This window comes from Physcomitrium patens, chromosome 15 (assembly GCF_059467195.1).
Source record: "Physcomitrium patens ecotype Gransden chromosome 15, ASM5946719v1, whole genome shotgun sequence".
In the NCBI taxonomy this organism is placed as follows: Eukaryota; Viridiplantae; Streptophyta; class Bryopsida; order Funariales; family Funariaceae; genus Physcomitrium; species Physcomitrium patens.
The window spans coordinates 8,052,333-8,075,460 of NC_143424.1; the positions used below are offsets into that span (position 1 = coordinate 8,052,333).

Sequence of the window (23,128 nt, forward strand, 5' to 3'; positions counted from 1 at the left end):
ATGCAATAAATAAATAAAAACATTTAAGATAAATTTTTATGAGACAGGATAGTGTCATTTTTTTATTACTACTTCTATTAAATAATCCAATATAATTATTACTAAAAATCACACATAAAATTACTTTTATGGAAAATATTTTCAGCTATGAAATAATGTTTTAAGAGAATTGCTAGGTGGACACCTCCCTTTTTTACATGGACATCTCCTTGAGCCACAACATATGTACAATTAAACTCTTATTTACACCAAAAAGTTTTGGAGTAAATTTACAATAAAACATCTGTGTGCAATAGCTTATGGCTTCTTTTTTCTTAAAAAAACCATAGTATATTCATTGTAATTCTTTCATTTTCTTTAAAAAGCTTATTCATTTTATTCAAGAAATCTTTTACTGTAAATTTATCATAAACTTTTTAGTGTAAATAAGAGTTTAACTGTGTGTACGTGAGGGTGTGGCACAAGGGGTTTCCATGCAATAAAAAAGAAATGTGCACCTAGTAGTTTCCTTTTTAAAAACTGAGTTTCCTTCTTAGAAAAGGAAACTACTCGTTGCAAAACATATAATACAATATAAATTTATAAATATATGTAAATATACAAACAAATATATACAAATATATGTATGTATAAAAAGAACAAGCAAAACAAAACATAGATGAAACATATTATGAACTTTTTATTTTTATTTAAATAAAAAATGCTACAATCTATCAAAACTATGTTTCAGAAACACACAATAAAAAGATATTCCATCTATAATTATATTATAAATATAATTAAACTTTATATATATATATATATATATATATATATATAACTTGTATGTATTTTAGTTTGTATCTTTATGACTATGTAATACATCTTGATAAACATTTGTTATCACAGAGTATGTGGAATTTTTGAGTGAATTTTTTCCTGGTATATAGTTTCAATCTATTTCAATCTATTGAAACCAAGAAAATTAAAGAAAATTGAACAAACAATTCCTTATCAAAAAATCATTTTTGATGGCACATATATATGTACATATTGAATGCTGACAAATTCTTATTAAACTTAATACTGTAAACAAATTAACTATTGCATGTGTCATTTCAATCACTCCATATCTACTTTTTCTTTGAAACCCTTCATTTTCATTTTGGTAAAAAAAGTAATAATATCAAAATATAATACTTTACTTAGGAAAAAATAACAAGTTTCAACAACCAAACAATGGCTTGATAAACCCTCTGTCCAAAACCAATATAAAACGAAGATGAAAACAATGGTTAATGAAACCAGAACCACTATCCTCAATAGTCCATCATATTACCATATAGCCAAAGTTGAAACACAACACCAACAACCTCATGTTGTAACATTTAATATATCATGTTTCAGATAATTTAGCAAACACATTCTCCCACACACCATATTTGGAAATTAAATTACTCGTCCATTTCCAAGTACCGGCTACCAAACAGTCAACATGAAACAAACTGTGTTATTTTGGTATCTTCTGCCTACCCAAAAGTCCAGATTTTAAGCAATAATAGTTTTGAATAATTCATTATTCACACGAGGCTGGTAAGTCACAAGACTGGGTGTCGACGTGGTGGCAATGTCGCAATTATTGAGTTATTGAAATTATTTAACCATTCTATTGCTTGGAAATGAAGACCCTTTGGCATGCAACCAGTGCATTGAGTCTGGCAAGCTCAGCCCCACCGTGGTAACTAACTGGAAGGCATCCTCTGGAAGCTGTGCAAGATTTAGACAAATTGATATAAACACATATACACACAATAGGCTATAATCGTTAGCTCCATCACAGCGCTGGTGCATCAAACTCGTAAGAAATCGACGATGTTAATCACCTGTACACTTGCACACCAAGCTCAACAACCACGTTACGATTCTGGCATTACACAGTGCAGAAGTTCAGCAACGCAAATGAGACTGACATTTTCTCATGCACCTTGGGATGGTGTTCACAGAACAAAGATATTCTCAATTTGGGGCATAATTCCATACAGGATCAGCATAGCGCTGGACTTCAAGCCACTGCAATGTGAGTAAGATTGCCAATTTCCAGAGTTAAAGAGTATACAGAATGATATGCAGAATTTGGGTTAAGTCCTCAAGATTGTGATTGAGTAATCCTACTCATCGATACAGATTTTCATTTTCATGCATTAGATCCAGGCGCGTTCTCCATGTATACCCTCCGGAACGCAGTTGAGGCAATGCAAACGGACTGGACTTAACAATTCTCTTGATTGGTGTTTTTAGTCGCAAAAAAAAACAAAAACAAAACAAAAAACAAAAAACAAAAACAAAAAACAAAAAAAAGTGTGCTACTCAGAACACCAACAGTGCAAACGTACCCCTTAGATTGTGAAGCCGTTGTCAGAGCTGTTGCCTGTATTATCTATGCGCTCCAACAACCAGATAAAAACTTGCGAACAAAATCCAATTGTTGAGAATCATGTCCAGTTGCTTAAGTTTGACATGGGTGTAATGCAAAATGCGAGATCGGAGGGAAGAAACGCAACATACATTCATAACGGGAGACTTTTCAGGCTTGAGAGTCCCGGGAGCGAAAGCGATCTCATCCTGTCTGCTTTCATTAAATCCGCAGCTACAGGAATTTTAGCCCGGCGCACAATTTTCAGCAAGTTTTGCTCCAGGCTCTGCTGCGCCATACGGTTCACAATGTTGATATCTCCCTCACCGATGTTGTGTAAGCTGTCTGTGCGCATCATGTACAGCCGCTGTTGTTGGGTGCCTCTCGGGGGCAGTCCCATGGGCGCTGACACCGGGCGCCCTTGTGCTCGATCCTCCCGCAAACACTCCAGAATACTCACAGCTCGCTTCTGCGCTAACGCGCTGCCGAGGAGCGACACTTCCAGAAGGGCAGGGACGGCTCGCTTTCGCACCATAGCTTGTCGATGAGCGTAGCTGTGATGTGCGGCAACCATGAGAACATACGCGGCTCGGTCCTGGCACTTGGGGTATTCGCCCCAGCCGAGAATCTCAACCAGAGTCTCAATTGCGTCTGGGAGTTCCATAGATGCTTTGCGACCGACTGCAACACCGACTACATTGCCCAGCACTGCCAGAGCTTTCTCGGCGTTCGGAGGATTCTTCACCAATTCGAGTATGACTCGAAGGTTGCCCCCCTCAACGAGAACTTTGATGTTGCATTGCGCAAGAGAGAGGTTGTAAAGCGTTCGCAGCGCGTCGGTGCGAATGCGGTTAGTGGAGCCGCATTTGAGCACATGGACAAGTCGGGGGACAGCCCCCGAGGCGCCGATAAGGGGCTTGTTGCGGTCGAGAGCAGATAAGCTCAGGAAGCCCGCGATGACCGCTTCCTGGATTGATGGTTTAGGGTTTTGGAGGTAGGTCACCATCTTGGGGACCGAGCCTGCGTCGACGATGGCAGCTTTGTTGAGGTCGTTGCCAGCGGCTAGGCTGAGAAGTGCCAGAAGAGCTGAATGCGCACAGAACATGGAGCTGGAGTCCAGCATTGCGACTAGCGGGAAGATGGCTCCAAGAGTAGCCAGTGTCGCCCGTGCGACAGGGTGATCCTCCGCCAGCAACCTTGCCTCCGCAGCAACCACCCCTTGCTCCTTCCCTTTCTTTGCGCAAAGCTCTGCAACGACATTCTCACACTCTCGAATTATCCTGACCTCTTGTGCAAGGTCGTCGCAATCCACCTGCTCTGACAGAAACAAACGCTTCTTCGTATCCTGTAGGTTTTCAATAAAATGTAACGATGGGACTGGGTCGAGATGGTGGCCTAGACCCTCGCCATGGTCTACATTTGAGGTGCAGAAACCCGGCATGGGCACCAAGCCTGGCTTAACGAGCTCGCCATGGCCAATGGAGGAATCGTTGTGCTCGCCATCCCAATGAGACTTTCCAATACCTGACAAATCCTTGCATGGATTCCGCTTGCTGGCTGTGTCAGCTACTCGTGCTAGCTCTTGTGATACCCGGGCCTCTTCGGAAGGCACCTGTGCCGCATATCGCACAGCATATCGGCTACGCTTCCGTCGGATGTCGCAGCTGGGCTCGACCGCCTTCCTCGGGGTCGGCTTGATTTGCTCTACGATCCTGAGTGAGGACGGCTCGTCCTTATCTTGAAAGGTGCAATCCTGCCGCACTTCATTCTTTCTCCAAAGTCGACCGATGACACGCAACCACCGCGAGAACTTCGTGCTTGTTTCATTCCTGTCGGATTGCTTCTGGCTGCGTTTTGAGGATTGTCGATGTTCAGCACAGAGAATTCCACAGGAGGGATCCTCTCCCACGGGCTTCATGAGACTCGCATCACAACGATGAGTAGTTGACAAGCTGGCCAATGTCCGTAACCGAGATTGCCAAAGCAAATTGCCAGCACTGCTTAATGGCGATGAATCGAAACTGATACCGCGTTGGTGCATACACTACAGGTACTAAAATATGGGAAGAGGATCAAGGATAGCTAGTTCTTAACAACATTGACTGTAGGTCCGCCATTGTCCTCTACAGTTTCATCATCGCCCAGCTCTCTTGGCGTCTAACAAGAGTGCTCTAATACTCGCTCATGTCACTGAAGCTAGCGTTCGGCAAAGTCGCAATCGGATCGAGCACATGTATGTATGTATCGACCATTTTTCAAACAACTACAGCTCATGTAAGTTGTCAGGCGAATGCATAAATTGGTGGGAGCTCTCAACCCTGCAACCGTGCACGTCCAAGACCATTGCTTTCAAGCGACATGTACTATGTGCGATGCACGCCGCACGCCGCTGCAGTTGCCACACGCAGAGCTTCAGGCAACACAGGACATAGAATGAAACAGCTGAGCAAAAAGCTGCCAGATTCCCATTTCTCAAATCTGCTCTGTAAATCAAGCACATCGGATCTGCTCCACGACCTCTCTCAGACCGATGCCCATCAGCTGCAGCGGCGGCTGACAGGACGCGTGCTGTAGGCGGTTCACTCGCCAACCCAAAAGAATATGTTCAACCACAACCCAGTCACACAGCAGCAGACTCGATACGACATGCGCCAATCCAGCATGGAGACTGCACCAAAATTACTGCCCCCCCGCGAGATGACCGTTGTGACGCAGAACTAACAATGAACCAAGCAGCTCAAAGCTGCCGCAAGTATGAGAATATCCCCAATCCGTGACGGCGCCAGGAATACAACACAAGAATAGCACAACAATGGAGAGCATGCACAAGACGCATAGCATAGAAACATTCCAACCATGAAGTTGAAATGAGTGAGGAAGAAGAAGTTGAACAATGATATACCCAAGCTGTTTGTTTGTTTGTTTTTTTCCTTTTTCCTTTCCAAGTAATTGCACTACCAGCTGAGTAAGTGACGCGTGGGAGCGGGAGCGCGCGAGAAGAGTAGGGTACTTGCGCGCATAATGATGGGCAGTTGGTGCGTTGGTACCAGCGCAGCAAGACTAATTCATAAGTTAAAGTTCGTGAGTGCTCAAACGAGTCACCGCCGTCTGCTCTCCCCATTGACTCCACCCTCTACAAGCTATGTTTGTGGGTTGTCCCGTCCAGCTCAGCTCACAAAACCTTGCTTGGTTTCTGTGATTGTCCTGGACGCAGAGCGGCGAGGACCATTCTCACACGCTCACACACACACACACACAGCTGCAGGTCTGCTCACAGCACAAGCTCGGCTCACCTCTCCTGCCTCGACGCCACGTTCTTCACTGCCATGCCTGGCCAGTGCCTTCTCAACCCATTGCCATGGAGCTCATCGTTGTTTGGTAGTATTAGTATTTATCAAGAATGGCGCTTTTCGTTTTTTCTGCTTTGTTTCTTTGGATTGCTGAAGGAGCTCAAGGTGATTGGAGGAGCATTCTGAGCAGAATGTCTTGAGCACCGTGCACAAATCTAGGGCAGAATTTTAAGCCGCACTTACTCACTAAGACAGTTTGATGTGGGCTTTTATTGTGATCACATCCACTGGAAAAGTGATGGAATGTGGTAAGTAAAACCATCCTCGTCAATGGTATTTGTGAATGAATACGTACGAATCTGCACGTGTGGGGAATACTGTTTTGTCGTATATTATACTCTGTGTTTATCGTTGAATCTCGAGTTCAGATTCTCTGAGGTCGTATTATGAAGTTAAAACAAATTACAACTGTGCATTAAACACGCGCCAGTTCGCAAGAGCTCATGCGAGTTCCTTTGTATGTAGATAGACACGGTGAATTGAAAAAATAAAATTAAGAAGAAGGTTGGAGTGTATTTTCTATTTATGGTCATATGGGTTCTGTGTTGAATTATAGCTTGGGATGGGGCTCAAACATTCGTTGTCGATTGTGCCCCAGAATTAGTAAAACAAATTTAATTCTTGCACTTGGACTTTTCAATATCTGCCACTACAGAGTACACTTGGTCTTGCTACGGGATTCAAAAAAGCTTTAATTAGCATCAATTTGCTTAGGGATCTGGTCGCTCTTGTATATTCATACAGTCACATTTTGAAATCTGGTTTCTATTAATATCTGAAATATATTTGAACCACAGCTATTTCTCTTGTCTTCCTCCGAATTGGTGTCAAAAAATCAACCATCAAGAAATTCAAGACTCCGCATTTTCCTGGTCAGATTATTCTTCACAAACTACTATTATGTACATGCATTGTTGCTACCCTCCCGGAACGAAAATCTAATACTGCTACCATTTTTTTTTATTTTAAAACTTATTTTCGTTGATGAAGTCTCTGGAGGTGTTTTCTGTGTTTGGACCAAATCATGAGGTCATATCTGACTATTATTTCATTTATGTTTTCCATGTGCCACTCAATTTCATGAACATTTTTACAAGAACCCTCCATATATGTGTATATATATATATATATATATATATACATATTGATGCATACATGCACTATGCAACTTACCAATTCAAAAGCTCAACTTTGTTAAAGTCAACATTGTAAAATGAATATAAATAGATACTTGCATAAATGGTATCGATTATTTGAATATTAAAAAATCAGAGAACAATATTAAAAAAGAAAAAGAGAAAGCAAATCATGAAAGCTCTTATTTATTTCAGCTAAACGTTCTATTAATTTTTTTCTAAGAATGTTGCAATACGATGAAATTGAGATGGGATTGGCAAATTTAACCCAAAATAAAAAATTAAATAAAAAAAATTACAAAAGTAAATTATTAGAAACTATTTGATTTTAATATATACATATATATATATATATATATATATTATTAGTGATACTAATACGTAATCCATAGTATGGAAAAAGAAAACAAGAAAAGATTTCTAAAAGCTTCAGAAAATTCTTTATAAGAAGCATATGAATTTTTTATTTATTTTTACTGTTAAAAGCTAATTGAAGCATGCTTTAGGAATTGCAAAGGCATATGGTTTATATTTAAGATCTGTTATGAGTTACTTTGACATGTTGCAAACCAATTAAGGAATCACATTTACACAATTATTTTATTATTACTATCATCATCATCATTATTATTATTTGTAAGTTTGAGTTTAGAAACTAGCTTGTATCAACTACCTTTGTTTTGCCACCATTAAACCAAAGATGATTACAAGGTGACACAAGAAAGCCATACAATCACTGTGAATAATAAAAATAATAATCATAACAGTAAGATAGTAACATTACAAAATATTATTTGATTATAATATAAAATTTAATCATTTTACAATTCAGAACAGAAATAAAATGTTGCATTTAAGCCAGGTTAAGCAAATACACATCATTACAAAAAAAAAAAAAAGTCATTTGAAAGATAGGATGACAATGTTCATTGTAAATTATCATTTAAATATAAACATAAGTAAAAGTTTTTCATACACACACAGGACTATTGTGCATTTCCCACCAAGTACCAACTGTTATTAAAAGTTCTATGAAGAGCATCTATTTTGGTAAAAACTGTCCTACACATAATTCATATCCATGGAATGCTCACAAAAAACATTATCTCAACTATGATCACACATTGTGCAAAGAATGGAGTGACTCAGACAGACAGAGATCCATTCCCCAATACGATTCACACATCCATGCATGGAACCAACTCTTAGGATCTCATTAATATCACTTCACCAAATCAACTAAAAAATTTATAAAACAAAAGAAGCATTACCAATATCACCCACTACTTTACATTGCTTTATTTGTCCTTTCTATGCCGTGAATCTAGAAAATAATAAGGATGACCAAAAATTCACATTCTGGACTATCATGTGGCATAAACAAATTATCTTTGTGGTACAATGTAAAGGCAGGCATTTATGAAGGGGCTGTACCATCCAAGAAAGCTGCAACTTTTGCTCAAGAAAAATGACATTTCAATGTCTAATTTTTCTCTGCCACTTGTGGGTATGAGTCTTGCCATCAGATATGTTTTTGGGTGTCTCAAAAATCAAATTGGCTTTAGGTTGGACATTTCCATTAACCATACTTAGGAAAAGGCTAGAGGTGCAATAGGGGTGGTGGCTAAAGTTGTCCAGACCATTCAAAACCAAAGCCGCATGCGGAATAGTGATATCACATGAGAATCTTTTGAATCAGTTGCTTTGAAAGAAGTAGCCTCCAGAGCATTAATAGCATTCCTAAGAAGCTATTGCTGTTTTTGGGCACATGAATTATCTGCACAGTCAAAGAAAGCAGTTAAAGTAAACCTACCAATGTCAACAGTGTTTTATTGCAAAGAAAAACTTGCCTAGTGCCACTAGATGGTTCTATATCAATGAAAAGAAGAATGAAAAGCTGGCAATAAAAGCAAAACAAAATTGAGCCACAAACAGTAAAATTGTGATGCTGTCCACATGAATAGAATCATGGAATGTAGCCTGGATGGCAAGTACACCCTCCCCTACAAGATGCCATTAGATCCATGCCAAAAAGCTTGGTCGTATGAGTTGTTTGTGAAAATGAACAGAACAGTGGGGCGGTTATTACCATATTCTCTGTTGATCCAGAGCAGCAGCAGCATGTGGGACTTCACACAGTTTTGGGCCTTACAAACGTCTGTGTAGTGGTGAGCATTAGACCATTAGCTTTGGAACGTGTCCACCGCCGGCCGTCTCGATTCTGTCCGTGCGGCGCAGTGCTCATGCAGTTGGTGGTTTGTCGCTCATTGAAATGTGATATGTTGCATCCTGGGTTTCAGCTCTTGGGCTAATTTGCTATGTACGATTACGATTGGTATAGCTCGTTGGGCGAGAGGATTTCCTTGGTTTTTTGCACGAAACTGAGATTCTGATCCGAAGACTGACCTGCTACTTGGCTGGTCGACGACCTACTTGGTATATCTCGCTGCTCATCTAGATGTTTGAACTTCCTTTCTCACCGATTGTTCCGAAATCTCCTCTCATTTGTAGTGAGATAGAGCCTTTTAGGAGTAGAGCTATGCATTGGATACATTTCAGGTGCCGTTGCCAGCTAGGACGTGCAGAGGGAAGAGGATTCTTCCAAGGACCATCGGATTGCAACCGGCTGGTTTGCGCGCCGAAAGTTGAAACGGTTTCAAGAGTTTGCTGACTGCAGTTGACAAGGTCGGTGGAAGCAAGAGCTGTCTTGCCCATCTCAGACCGTATCAGCAAGATCTCGTGTAGCCATTATGCATCACGCTGTACCGTAACGAAGATTAGTTCATTCCCCGTCTCGTTACCCTCGGTTCTGATGACCAGCGTATTTTTGTCGAGAAAACATAGTAGTCGATTTCTCACATGCTCTGTCTCTGTTTCGTGAATATCTGGTGCAATTCCAACCATCAGGAACGAGAAGGATTGATACAGGACCTATCGGCGCCGTTCTTTGGGCTCTACGTATTGATTACTGGAACATTGCTGTGAATAATCTGTTCTGATCTTACAGGGTTCGGTGAGTTTGTTTGAGTCTGTTTTTGAAGGACGCAGTAGTTGCAGACCTCGGATATTCCTGTCGGTATGGTGGTCGGTCTTCCTGTCGGTCTAATGCTCGTGTCGAAGTATGGATTCTGCGCAACTGCCACACTAGCTTCTAAGGCTGGGCAGGGGTCAGCTCAGTTGTGGCTTTAACGTGTCACTGCAAACTGGGAGCAGATCTGATCTGAACGAAGCTTACAAGGTTCCATGCTTTTAGTGCGTAGCATTAAACAAAAATTGCTTTTTCTCTTGGTTGCAAAATACTATCATGGCATACGAGTATTTTCTGATGGTTCGCACGATTCTCCAGCTCTCACATCATCACATGTTAAGATAGATCTTCGATGAATGTGTTTCGTTAAAATCAGATACGTTCATCAACATAAGTTTCGAACTGAATTTCTAAGGATAAGTTCAACATCCATCATTATTACCATCGTTGTTATATTTTTTTCCTAAGACGTTCCGGTATTGATCCCCAAGTTGGGCTGGGCTCTAGCCTTATGTGGCTGGGTCTTCAGGATCGTGTAATTGCTGCCCGACGGCTAGTTGTGACGATGATCATTATTCACGACAGAACCACCGCTGAGATTCATTTTGTATTATTAGTCACTAATAGTAATCGGTTCCCGCACTTTTTGCAAACCAGGTGCGGACTAGTACTGATGTATCTGCATACCTTTGCGGTTCAGAAGTGAGTACTGAAATCTGGCTACGAGGGAGCTGTGCGTAATTAGGAACGAGAATGGGGTTCGTCTCGAATGGGCTGGGGATGATGAACCTGGCAGAGGCACTTCGTCTGGCTGAGCGCGGGGCTATCAAATCTAAAGAAGCACCTAATCTGGACAACGTGTTAACCATAGCGCTTGTAGATGCACAAGCTATACACGTAAAGGAAGCATGGCGAAGGGTCTTGGATGGAGACTTTCTCGATCCATCTCGGAAGTTAGCGAAGCTTGTTTCAACAGACTCGGATATACAGCCGCAAGCTGTTGGACATGCACTCGTGCTGGCATGCCGTGAGGGGTATCTTATTTGCGTGCGCGCTCTTCGAGAGCTTCAGAACCAGCACTGCAGCGGAAGTTTGTTGGTGGCCCTATTCAATGCGTTTGGGATCGTGAAAGCTGCCGAGGCTGGGAACGTCGAAGTGGTGCAGGAGCTTTTGCGGCCAATGGTGTCGGCGAGCACGGCGATGATGGGATACATGCTGGCTACCAATTGGAAGGATAAGGAAGGCTCTGAATATTACCCTTTTGTTGAGAATCCAGAGAACCCGCCAGATAGTTATTGGATTCAGAAGCTGTGGTCGATGAAGATGATGCTCCCTACTGCGATGCCGTGTTTCAAAGTGGGGTGGGACTTGCGTTCACTGTCGGGCTCTGGCGAACACCATAACGAGGTAATCCGTTCGTGCTACAGGACGTACTTATTGTGGAGATTATCAGTAATTGCAGCTTCCCAATGTCACGCCGACGTTTTCAGGATTTTGCTGAAGAGGAGATGGCTGGATAACCTCTTTCTCAAGGAAACGCTGTCTTTCTTCATCGACTGCCCCGAAAGCAGCGACAACCCTGCCTTGGACCAGGAATTGAAGATGATTATCGCCAACCGGGCAAAGATGGACATGCTCGCGTACCAATTGGTGGAAGAGTACAGCACGAAGAATTATCACGACGCCATGCTGTACACACTCTGGAAGTGCTGTGTTAGTAAACAGACTGGGAAAGACGTGGGGAAGCCCAAGTGTAAATATGAGGGGGCCAACGGATTCTGGGAAATCAAACTGGAAGTGCCGGTGCTGATGATGCCTGTTGAGTCTGCCGCTACGGTATGATTTGGATTCTGTAATGCTGAATTCGATATCCCCGATCCAAGTCATCTTCACACATTTGTCTCCACTTTTCCTGATGTTTTCTAAATCGTTTTGGAAATCACAGGATGAAGAGCCGAGGGACCGGTACAAGCACTTGACGATACTATATGGACAGACAGCTGAATTGAGCATTCAGCTCCTGGCAACAGTCGTATCCCATACAGACTTTTTACAGGTAGGTAACCCAAGAACGCAATTCAACTACTTCTCTACCTTATTGCAAAATGTTGGTAACTTTTTAAAATCTTCATTTCGGATGTCAATGCTGTAGGTATCAGTTGCTGTGAAGCAAGTACGATTCAAGGCAGATAATTCTCGTTGGGATGAAGAAGCAATGGGCCATTTCCCCACTCGAGTGAGGGTGTCAGTGTTGCCTCTTACTAACGAAGGTTCAAGCGTGACTTTAACTAACTCGTCCTCGAACAACGAGTACACGGTTGGAAAAGGAGAGAGCCTCACCCTTGGATCTAGTGCCACGAATGCTGGCAAGGCGGGTCTCGGAGCCGGTTTCAGTGTCGGTGCAGGGCAAGTGTCAAGTATCCTGATGAAGAGCAAGCCATGGAGGTTTGAGCAGGTTCCATTGCCGGATGACGATCGTGGAGGCAGCTTTCAGTGGACACTGCAAGCCCTGAAAGGAGTTCCATTTGACAGGTTCAACCCTATTCGCATGGCGGATTCTAACTCTATGTGGAGGTGGGGAAGGCGAGTGACTAGTAATCCCTTGGATGGGCTTCCGTTCACAAGTGAAGGTGGGGTGCAATTTACTAGCGGCGAATTTTCTGATACCATGATGTGGCGGTTTCCTAAGAAGAGGGAGGGAAGGAAATTGAGGTGGAGGATTGAGGGGGAAGTTTGCATGACGTATACCACCAGTCGCTACTTTGAGACCCGCAAAGCCCAGTTTTGCGGCGAGATCGAAGAGCCACTGGTTGCTGCGAAGCCTAATTTTGAGACCAAGATGAACGACTTCAAGGAGGAAGTTGAGGAGTTGCTCGGCTTAGCGGAGCCAGGCACGAAGATCAAGCCTCAGAATGAACCGTCACTGACGAAATTCAATACGACTGTAAAGAAACAGTTCCTTGAATGGTTAGAGTTCAGGAAGGAGCTGGAAGAAATGCAAGGGGGGTTGAGTCTCATGAAAGGCACTAAGGAAAGCCCGTTGAAGACAGAGGATAAGATCGAAGAAGGTACGGAGAAGGAAACAGAGAAGGTCACGAAACCAGAAGAGGTTGTGAAGGCAGAATTGAAGGAAGAGGCAATATCCCTGTCTTCAGTCGAAAACCACAGACCATCCTCTAAACCGAGTTTAGTGCGACTCAAAGCCAGTAAGGGGGCGGGTGACTTTGACACGGCAGAAGAAACTGAGAAGCCAGGGACAGAAAGGGTCGAAGAAACAGTGTCAGAGATCAAGACTAAAGTAAGCCTCCATCACAGAAGGGGGCTGAGTTACATCCCCCCGGAGGAAACTGTTGCGGCGCCCTCCGTTGTTTCTCACCGTCGACGATCGAGTTACAGTGAATCACCTCTAGAGGAAGCACCGCAGGCTTCCGTTGCCCGTTCTAGCCGAAGAGGACGGAACTATGACTATACTCCTCCACAGGAAGCACCGCGAGAATCCTCTGCTACTACAGCAGTCGCACAGGTATCCTCCTCGTTAGTACGCAGACAGCTGTCGGTGGTAAAACCTAGAACAAGGAAACAATTTATGGACACATCCGAAGATGCGCCCATCGTATATCTTTCACCATCCTCCTGGTCTACAAATAAATCATTGGAGGACGAGAACATCTCAGACACTCCTCTCTCCCCCTCAAGGAGTCTTTCTCCGCCTGCACCAGACACCCTTTCTTCCATCACAGAAGCTCATCAGGTGATCTCTGCCCCTTCCCTGATCCGACTTAAAGCCAGCAAGGGCAAGCTCCGACACTAACTTATTAGTGTCGCCTACTTCAAAAGGATGTCATTGGTGCTGGATGCATGCATACACGGCGTGGAATGAAGAAGCAATCGAAGCTGTTGCGATCAGTCCATCGCGACGTAAGATCCAGCTCGCAAACTAAACTTGAAGCTTGATCTCTACGTTAACTATGCTGGTAGATGTGTTTCAATCGACTGCACTTTGCTCCGCTGGCTTTCGAAAAAAGAGCGTATAAGCAAGCACCTATGGAGCATCACATAGCTTCCACGCGCGTGACAAATCCCCGAAGCGTCTTGCTCCGAATGTGGATATCCCGAATGCTCAAACATGATATCTTCAATTTGGTTGCGATTGGTACTCTAAATAGAACCCTGCTTGCTCATGTTCAACTTCTGAATCCTGCAGCTCTAGTTTTTCAGAAAATGGCTGCCACCAGAATAACTGTTGCAAGTTATACGATGCAATTGTGTAAATCACTAGAAAGAAGCATTTTCCTTCTGGTCGTGGTAGGAAGATATTAAGGGAAGAACTATGGTACATAGAACTTGGGTTGCGGAGATGATGTGGTTTGAGAATGCACTACAGCATGAGCACTCAAGTCTAGTTACTGTGATGTAAACATTAAAAGTTTTCTAAATGCACTGGAAGTGTATTATGGGTTCTGGCTCTGGAGTGAGCTTCTCAAGCCTTGTGAAGGTTATGAAGAGCGGCACCGATTCGAAACTTGGGGTGGTGCCTCTCGGAATAGAGGCCGTAGTTGTTCAGATATTGGTGCTTGGCCTCGCTTTCTCTCTTCATGAAGCTTAACCAGTTACCAGACAACACTCAGATTAAGACTTTCTATTGCAGTCTGTCTTTCGCCTTACAATGGCAAGGTTTTCTTGTTGCTTTATCTTTGGCGTAAGGAGAACACTTTCAGTGGTTCTGAACACACTTCCGGCATGTTGAATACGACTTGGTGTTACATTTGGTGTGTCGCGTGCCAGGACTTATCAATGTATAAACGACTATCAGTGCTTAGGTATTCTACTGTGAAAAGACCATGTAATGTGCTCTCAGTATCGAGCTTGTCTCAGTTTCCGACGATGTTAGTTAGCCAACAGTTAATCATATTTCGGGTCTCCCATTATACCAAATTCAAATTTTTGTCACTGAAGTTCTTGGAGACGCGTCAGGATCAACACCATTACAAACTTGTTTGTAAATTTCTTGGTGAGGAAAAATAAATAAAAGAGTCCAGACCTTCTGGTCAAAGTCCCTCCGACGTTTAAGATGAAAAGCAGTAGTCAAATCTGGAATGTGAGAACGGCTTAATTTTGACAGCTCTGGGCTTTTCAATCCATTTACCGACGTCTCTGCGAGGGGCTGTATGATCCTAGCTCAACCAACAACGGTTCTTTTTGCATCTCTCCAATCTTTAAATCGCCGAGCCAAGTGGACAGAATCAAATCCGTTCCCCTCACGCTCCATCCACAGGGCGACCATCAACCTTCTGCTCAGACTTCCCATCACACTACATCCTCTAATTTCTCAAGCCCTCAGAATCTCAACTCCTCACAAGCACTGTTCACACATCGAATATGTCAAACTACAAAATTACCATGCCCCTCTGTCTCAACAAAGCAACCGCTCCGACAACTGTAAAGTTGTTCCTCCCCCATTCTCAGTGCTTCCTGGATGAACTGAAAGTTCCGTTACACATTGAAAATCCGCACTATATGTTGAAAGTAGAGTCCATTTACTAGGAAGTTTCTATGAGCATCATGCCGCCCCCATCGAAAGTTCCTGAATCGCAAAGAGGAATAAATATATTTAATATGCTCAGATACACTGTGAGATGTGAGCAATTAGGAACGATTACGCGGAGTTTCCTGAACCTTCAGACCTTGCCTTTGCCAACAATTCTAGAGATTTTACACACATCTCACGTCAAGATGCTCAAGAAATCCACAATGATTGTCGACGCTGGATCCCTATTCAGTTTATTACTGATCATCGAGAGAATCGTTTTCAGTACATACAACTGGGAAAGTGAAAGACATTTTGCTCCGAGTTGACAGTACATCTCTTCTCGAAGCACAATATAGAGGCTTTAAGGCAATTGAAAAGTTTGGACGTTTTGGAATTTACCCTTGAGCAAATCCACGAGGACATAGGCTTACATGATACCCAATCTGTGTCCAGACCAGATTGTGATGCATATGATCTAAGCTGGACGAACATTCTTCTAGTCCGTAATCGGGTTTCTTTGTAGCAGCATGGTTCACTTATCTCGGTGTTAATTTAGGTCATTGAGCCAAGCATATTAAAATTTCGCCACGAAAGGAACGACCGTGCTGAGGCACCTTTGACTCAAAGATTTTGACTTTAGATTCATTGACAAGATTTCGTCATACTTGGAGGATGAGAGAGGAAAAACAAGAGTTGAAGAACCAAGTGCAGGGACGGTGTCTCCCATTGACAGCGGCGTCAAACCTTGCTGCATACAAACCATTCTGCCCCGAAGGACCGCTTCCAAATCGTCGAGTCGGTTTGAGCTGCTTGCTTGTAGAACGAATTTGTATTGAGGAGAGTAAGATTTTGAACGGTGCAACATATCGACACATGATTATACTGTGTGTGAAGAATTTACCTCCTTACTAATAAACAGATAAAAGTAGACCACGAACATCACCAGACCCCCTGTTTGACTCCACTTTTGTTTCACGCTATCTAAAATTAGTATGTAGAACAAATAGAAATTATCCAACATGGAAGGAATTTATTTCCCTCTCATCCACCTTCACTTGGCACCATTTGTGGATAATGGTTTGACTTGGTCAAATATATCGCAGGTCACATTTCGTTATATCATTTCTCTTTCGCATATGCCATGCAACAGATCAATATTAAAACTGAATTTACCATTGAGCATGTGTTAAAAGCACTCAAAGAATCACTCCCCTATTTACAGAAAGATATAAAACAGCATCATTTAAAGACAATGTAGAAGGTGGAGGGAAAATCCTCATACATTTACCTTAAATACTATAAGTAATCGTTATCCCATCAAACCGAAATCATCCTTTCCAATTAAAAATGCAACCGAGAAGGGATCGGGTCATCACACTTTGAAAGCTCTTGGGAGAGTACGCAGAGCTCCTACAAAGGGGAAAAGTGAAGGTGACAGTTACTGAAGCAAGTGGCACGCACTTCGAAACATGATTTGTCCCTACTTCCTACAACCACACATCGCCTCCGGAAAACAACAGGAATGACACCTCGGTAACAATCGGAGGCCACTGGGACAAACAACCGAGATGAATTTCAAATATTCACAAAACAAAAAACACGAGACACAAAAACTAAAACAAAACGACGCGGCTCTCTCAACCACCGGTCGCCCAATGTAACACGGCGACAGCCACTCTCCAGCGAAGGAAAAACTCCGTCCGACTGATTTCAAAGTTGCAGCAAGAAAAGGAGGCAGCAGCTCTCCCGAAGACAAGGGAGGTGCCATTTCTATTGTCTTCACTCCGCGCAAACAGCCTCGAAGATTCGGGGTCGCAGCCTCGTACGGTGGTACCAGATGGGCTCCCCGCAAAATTCTCGCAGTCACGCTGCCGCTGATTCAGGTTCCCGATACCGACCGATCAGGCGATGGCGTCCCAAAATAAGCGCAATTATAGATGAATCCTAAATGAATTTGAGAGCGCGGGGTTGGACGGTAGCGGCTAACCCTTCGTCACTAGAGCATGGGCTCCAGACCGGGCTTTGAAAAAAAGGCAAGGCAATCGCAACAGTGCCGAATCCGTTCTCGTGATCATGTCGATCTTCATCGACAATTGACGCAGAGTGCCGTTGCGACGTTGATCCTTCGTCACCCCCCTCCGTGTGTGGAGATTGTAACAAAAATTGTTTCATGTTTCCTTCGAAGCTGCCTGAGCTATCAGCCTCACTCAAAAAATTCACACATCTGCCGCGTTGTTTCTGTGACTTGTTCACACCGCAAGGGGGTGAGGACGCAGACGATACTTTCACAGCTAAGAGGTGGACATAATTAAGTACAAATATCTCTTACATATGTGTGTATATATATATATATATATATATTCGTACACACATACATAGAAATAAAAACAAACTCACATCATATGCGTACCCTTGTGCTACACCAAATACATCAAATTATATTACGTTAACACTAGGATTTCTTCACCAATGAAAACCGAACCAAAACCATGAATTCACAACACCCACTTGTTGAATTCAAAAAAATAAGCGATGAGAACTAAATCTTTACAAAAACAGCAATTAGAGACTTCACCATCCCTGAGGCACATAGGCGACTCACCTCGCGACGCTGAAGCCGACGAGGGCGAGGGCGAGGACGAGGAGGCTTCACTACGCCCTTGCTCTTGAGCGCCCCTTTTCCCATGTGCATGAGCATGTGGGTTCCCTTCGTGCTTGTTTGTCTCTCCGGTTTTTCTAGCCCAGCAGCGTAGCCCACATCTGTTGCCCCCACCTCCCATTCACAACTGTTGCACCTCAACTCTAGTCGCGTTCCAGCTGTTGGCTCGCGACTGTGCTGCGGATCTGTGACTTCTCCTTGCACAAGAGTGGTGCCCCGCAGTGCCAGATTGCTGTGGTTTGATCTGAACGGGAGCCAGGCCGCGCGCGGCTGTGGATTTTCAGTGATCAGAGAGGTGGCAGGCATGGATCGCGGCAAGCATTATCAGTATGGCGAGGGGAGTGAGAGGCAGAAGAGGCTCCTGAGCAGGCGACATGTGAGTGCTCTCTGGACTTTGCCTAGTCGGTGCGGATGGGGTCGCGCGTGGTTGCGGAGTGGGGTGTTGAGAGTTTGTCTGGGTGGTGGCCATTTGCGGCGTTTCGTGATTTTGGTGAATGGAGGAGAATTTGTGGGTTGTGAAGTGGGGAGATGGTGGTTGAGAGGGGCAGTAGGGTAGTCTGTGGTTGGATGTTGTGCGGGTGGAAGAGACGGTGTGTCACTTTGGATTCGTGGTGCTCTGATTGAATGGACATGGCGAATTGAGGCTGATCTCGGATTTTGTCGGTTCAATTTTACTGGTTGGAGGAGGGGTTGTGACGAGGGATGGTTGATCCCAGGTTTTTATTTGCTTTCTCTCCTCCCTCACTTTTCCCATGAGCGCATCGAATTGCGATTCTCCTTCCAAATGCTCTTCCTTGAAACCTGTAACGTCAAGCTTCATCCCTTTCTGTGTGCGGTAATTGGCAACAGCAATGTGGGGTGCCTTGATTTTAAGAAGAGAGGGAAGTCTATTTGCAATTGATCTTACAGCCGAAATTTCGTCTAGTCTGGAGACACGGTAGAACGATGAAAGTAAGCTTAGATTGCCTCGTTTTCTGTTTACAATTACCACCACCCTAAACTAATCTTTTTAGATTGGGCTCACGTAGCTAGCTTCCGTGTATATAGCTAATTGTGGATGTACTTGACTTTTGTGTTGGAATTAGGAGTTTGCAGAGGCTGAAAATGCAGTTAGAGCTGCGGCTGCCAAGCCCAACCTGATAGAAGAGTTCCCTTCATTTCGTACCTACAATAGAAATGGTGAGTCTTGCGAGATTTCCTGTGGTGTTTCAGGTGCAGTATTAGATAATTAACTGTATTGAGTATTCCTCACCTTTCCGTCTTGATCTTGCATGAATACTCAACAGCTATGTTCCTGGATTGGAAATTGAACCGTGTGTATGTAATTTTTGTCAATAGGTATTCCATACTGAATCACTTGGTGACTTCTTCCTCTTCTCCTTCTTCTTCCTCAGGTTTAATCTTAATGTTGGAAGCTGGGACCGGCTCAGCTCAGTCTGCTTCTACGAAAGAACGTATGCACGCGCTTTTAATGGTCAGGCATCATCTGCACTACTCATGCATTAAAAGGAAACGCAACTCGTATTTCCATATAATACAAAGTAATTATCTTGAATTGGACCGACCATTTTGCCTGGTCCTTAATGCAGTTCGCTTTTTGCAGAGCAGATGAACATGCAAGTGTTATTTGGTCCCCATGAATGGCCTGCTGAAGAGAAAACGAAGCAGGAGGAAATGGTATCCCATGAGGCACGCTTCATTTTCGTTGAGCAAAACTCTACCTCTGAAGCGAGCAGTTTGGATGAAGGTGACTCAATGGTGGGCTTTGTTCATTTCAAATTCGGTTTGGAACACGATGTTCCAGTCCTATATGTATATGAAATGCAGCTGAAGAGGACAGTGCAAGGGGTAGGACTCGGCAAGTTTCTGATGCAGTTGCTTGAGTTGGTTGCTCGAAAGGTCTGCTTCTCCACCAAATCAATTCTCAGCATATATTAGCTTGGCATGTCCACGTGTTGAAAGCACATAAACCTGTGTTCTTATCCTGGGCTTTGCTGAACTTTCTTTTCCTTTTTGACACGATTCTGATTGGTCTTGCGCAGAATAACATGAAAGCAATACTTGTAGCTGTGCACAAAAGAAACAGCAGGGCGTTGGCGTTTTACAATGGAAGTTTAGGGTAAGAGCTTGACTCTTCGAAGTTCAGATGCATTTAGAATGAAAAGTACTAGATTATAATACAGTATAATGAGGAAGCTTGGGATGTTTGTTGTGATTACATATTAATTCCCATTCGATGGTAATTCCCTCCATTTCTCTGGTAATTGAAACAGGTTATAATAGACATGCCATGCTATTAGTACTACTTTCTTTGCATTTTGGGTGATGTTGACTTTCAGAGTTCAATCTTGTTTGAAGTTTCTGTTGATTTCATGATGTATCTTTTGTAGGTATAAAGTTGCAACTAGATCATCATCAACGCAGAAAAACACACAAGTAAATACATTCTTTTGAGCTATTCAAATTTCGTTATTGGGTACCTGGTCTTCCAATCTAATTCTGTCTTCAAAATCTGTTCTCTACTACAGAATTTCTATTTTTTATGTGGTTTTTACATGTTCAGATTATCATTATGGTCTGGAATTTATCTTGTGGTTTGGTTTGCACTCCTTCAGACTTCTACAGAGATGAATTACGAGATTCTTTGCAAAACCTTTGATTTGGAGGATACCGCCGTTGTAGAGCGTCAAGGAGACCAGAATTGCGAGTCACGCGAGGAGAGCGGTGGAGAAGCAACCTGCCAGCCAGTGGATGCAGAGGATCAAGTTTTGGAGGACTCATGTCCGGATATGGAATGTGAGTCATCTATTGAAAATGTGCCAAACCTTTTACAAGGAATGAGGTACACACAGTACTATGTGAGGGACGATAAGTTTGAAGTATATGATAAGTACGTCATGATTGGTCCTATTGGCCATGGAGCATATGGCGATGTGTGTGCTTTCACAAACAAGGAGACTGGGGAGAAGGTAGCCATAAAGAAGATTGGTAATGCCTTTCAGAACCACACAACAGCGAGGCGCACTCTTAGAGAGATTTTGTTGCTCCGGCACACTGAGCATGACAACATCATTCCTATCAGAGATATTATTGTGCCTGCAAACATTGAAGATTTTGAGGATGCTTATATTGCAAATGAGCTCATGGATACAGACCTTCATCAGATAGTGAGATCAACTAAGCTCGACGAATACCACTGCCAGTTCCTGCTTTATCAGCTTCTGAGGGGCCTCAAGTACATTCATTCAGCTAATATATTACACCGCGATCTGAAGCCTAGTAATCTTCTCATCAACTGCAACGATTGTCTACTCAAGATCTGTGATTTTGGCTTGGCTCGAACCTCTGCAGAGGATGATTTTCTTACGGAGTACGTTGTTACTCGACCTTATCGAGCTCCGGAGCTTTTGCTTGGGAGCCGAATGTACACAGCTGCTGTTGATATGTGGTCAGTGGGCTGTATCTTTATGGAGATGCTCACAGGTCAACCTTTGTTCCCAATCCGGTCAAGACAAGAGCATCCCGTGAATCACTTGAAACTTATCACCGAGCTACTAGGGACTCCTGATGCTTCGGACTTGTCGTTCCTGCAGAATCCGGATGCTCGGCAAAGGATACAAATGGCCTTGATAGGTCAGGAAAGAAAGCCCTTGTTTTCGAGGTTCCCACAAACTTCTGCTGCAGCTTGCGACTTAGCCGAGAAGATGCTGAGATTCAACCCCTCCAACAGGATAACTGCGGAAGATGCTTTGGCTCATCCTTATCTGTCAGCACTTCACGACGTCAGTGATGAGCCAACCTGTCATCTTCTGTTCGACTTCGACGCCTACCTGCCCAATCTCTCTGTCGATCATGTTAAAACTCTCATTTGGCGAGAGGCTACTCTTATAAACGCTCAGTAACCGCCATGAAAAGTTTTCTGCCCAGCTGCCGCTAATTTCCATTAGAAAGTTATGGGTTACAGGTAAATTTCTTTCTCCTATTATTTTGTGCAGTGTAAATTCCTTCATACTACGTGCAGTTAAATACTCTTCTCCCTGTCCTGGTTTCTGCAATATTGAAAGATTAAGATAGTGCCAGAAGACAAGCAGGAAGTACTAGTAAGAATAGAAAAGGAAATCAGGACTGAGCCATCTCACATGTTGCTCACGTTGGTTACTTTCTTTGCTCAGGACTTGCATGCAGTTAATATCTGGATGATTGTAAGGAGAGAACCCTCTGCACACAGGAGAGACGTACATTGTTTCTGGTTTGTAAGTCTAATTAGGTATCAAATGCTCAAGGGGTATTATAGCATGTCTATCCTTCCAGCCTTTTTGGTGTAGCATAGTTAGCATACTTGAATTTAGACAGCAGTGTACATACGTATCCAGAGCTCATATATGCATGGTCCATACGTGCTTGTAATGGACTACCATTACATCGGCAACCCAAATTGGTCTTGTTCAGCTTGAACAACTGTTCAACTTGTTTACCGACGTGGTCATTAATTGTAGCCCCCTCATGGTCTAACCTTCAGCCTGGGGCGTTCACTTTCATTACTTTCCACATGTCTATCCTTGGTTCTACTGGTTAATAGGCTCTGTTTTCAAGTTGATATCTGTAGCAGCTTTTTCCAAAGTATGCATCACGTCTCATGCACCACGTCGCAGTACTTCAGAATATCGAATGTTGGGCAATATCCATCACAGTAAGATGAAGTGAAGGTTAGTTGTATAAGTTGCGTAGTAAATAATCTTACAGTACTTCCGTCTTCCTCTTCTGTCAGTCTTGAGTTTTCCGTATATTGGCGTGGTCTCGTTTTTGCCATTTGTCGGTATGTAATTTGGAATGTTAAGGGCGTTCATAAGCTGGAATGTTCAGCTGTATTTCTAAATATGTGACACTTTTTTATGTGTCATCAACAGAAAATTGAGGCAAGATTGTTTCAGAAATTTAATTCTATGATGTTGAAGAAACTCTTCATAGTTAAAAATGATTATCGAACAACTTTGAGATATGTTTATGTGTCACAAAGAAAGAGAAAATATTTA

General features: G+C 43.1%; 4 protein-coding genes across 10 annotated transcripts; 2 read left to right on the top strand and 2 right to left on the bottom strand.

The window, feature by feature from the left end:
• Nucleotides 1-1,356: 1,356 nt before the first annotated feature.
• On the bottom strand, nt 1,357-4,433 carry LOC112292050 (uncharacterized). Its single transcript, XM_024540149.3, has 2 exons — nt 2,545-4,433; nt 1,357-2,443 (listed from the first exon to the last, which is right to left on the bottom strand). The coding sequence occupies exon 1, from the start codon at nt 4,431-4,433 to the stop codon at nt 2,547-2,549; it is 1,887 nt and encodes a 628-aa protein (XP_024395917.1). The 3' UTR covers nt 1,357-2,443; nt 2,545-2,546.
• Nucleotides 4,434-8,913: 4,480 nt separating this feature from the next.
• LOC112292586 (uncharacterized) lies at nt 8,914-14,636 on the top strand. Of its 4 annotated transcripts, none has more exons than XM_024541226.3 (4): nt 8,914-9,046; nt 10,607-11,742; nt 11,852-11,962; nt 12,059-14,636. In XM_024541226.3, exons 2-4 carry the CDS (start codon nt 10,660-10,662, stop codon nt 13,715-13,717), a joined length of 2,853 nt encoding a protein of 950 aa, XP_024396994.1. In that variant the 5' UTR covers nt 8,914-9,046; nt 10,607-10,659; the 3' UTR covers nt 13,718-14,636. The 4 variants fall into 4 exon arrangements, with proteins under 4 accessions (XP_024396994.1, XP_024396993.1, XP_024396992.1 ...); XM_024541225.3 differs by having other exon boundaries at nt 8,929-9,046; nt 10,564-11,742; XM_024541224.3 differs by having other exon boundaries at nt 9,004-9,314.
• A 2,120-nt stretch (nt 14,637-16,756) lies between these two features.
• LOC112292112 (uncharacterized) lies at nt 16,757-18,401 on the bottom strand. Its single transcript, XM_024540265.3, has 2 exons — nt 18,039-18,401; nt 16,757-17,674 (listed from the first exon to the last, which is right to left on the bottom strand). The coding sequence occupies exons 1-2, from the start codon at nt 18,399-18,401 to the stop codon at nt 17,381-17,383; spliced, it is 657 nt and encodes a 218-aa protein (XP_024396033.1). The 3' UTR covers nt 16,757-17,380.
• Nucleotides 18,331-22,633, top strand: LOC112292587 (mitogen-activated protein kinase 4b-like). 4 transcript variants are annotated; one of them, XM_024541227.3, is made up of 9 exons: nt 18,341-18,471; nt 18,812-18,898; nt 19,181-19,274; nt 19,490-19,569; nt 19,704-19,994; nt 20,138-20,214; nt 20,486-20,531; nt 20,711-22,059; nt 22,268-22,633. In XM_024541227.3, the coding sequence occupies exons 1-8, from the start codon at nt 18,400-18,402 to the stop codon at nt 21,995-21,997; spliced, it is 2,034 nt and encodes a 677-aa protein (XP_024396995.1). In that variant the 5' UTR covers nt 18,341-18,399; the 3' UTR covers nt 21,998-22,059; nt 22,268-22,633. The 4 variants fall into 4 exon arrangements, with proteins under 4 accessions (XP_090112473.1, XP_024396996.1, XP_024396995.1 ...); XM_090256347.1 differs by lacking the exon at nt 18,812-18,898 and having other exon boundaries at nt 18,331-18,471; nt 19,699-19,994; XM_024541228.2 differs by lacking the exon at nt 18,812-18,898 and having other exon boundaries at nt 18,337-18,471.
• Nucleotides 22,634-23,128: the final 495 nt, after the last annotated feature.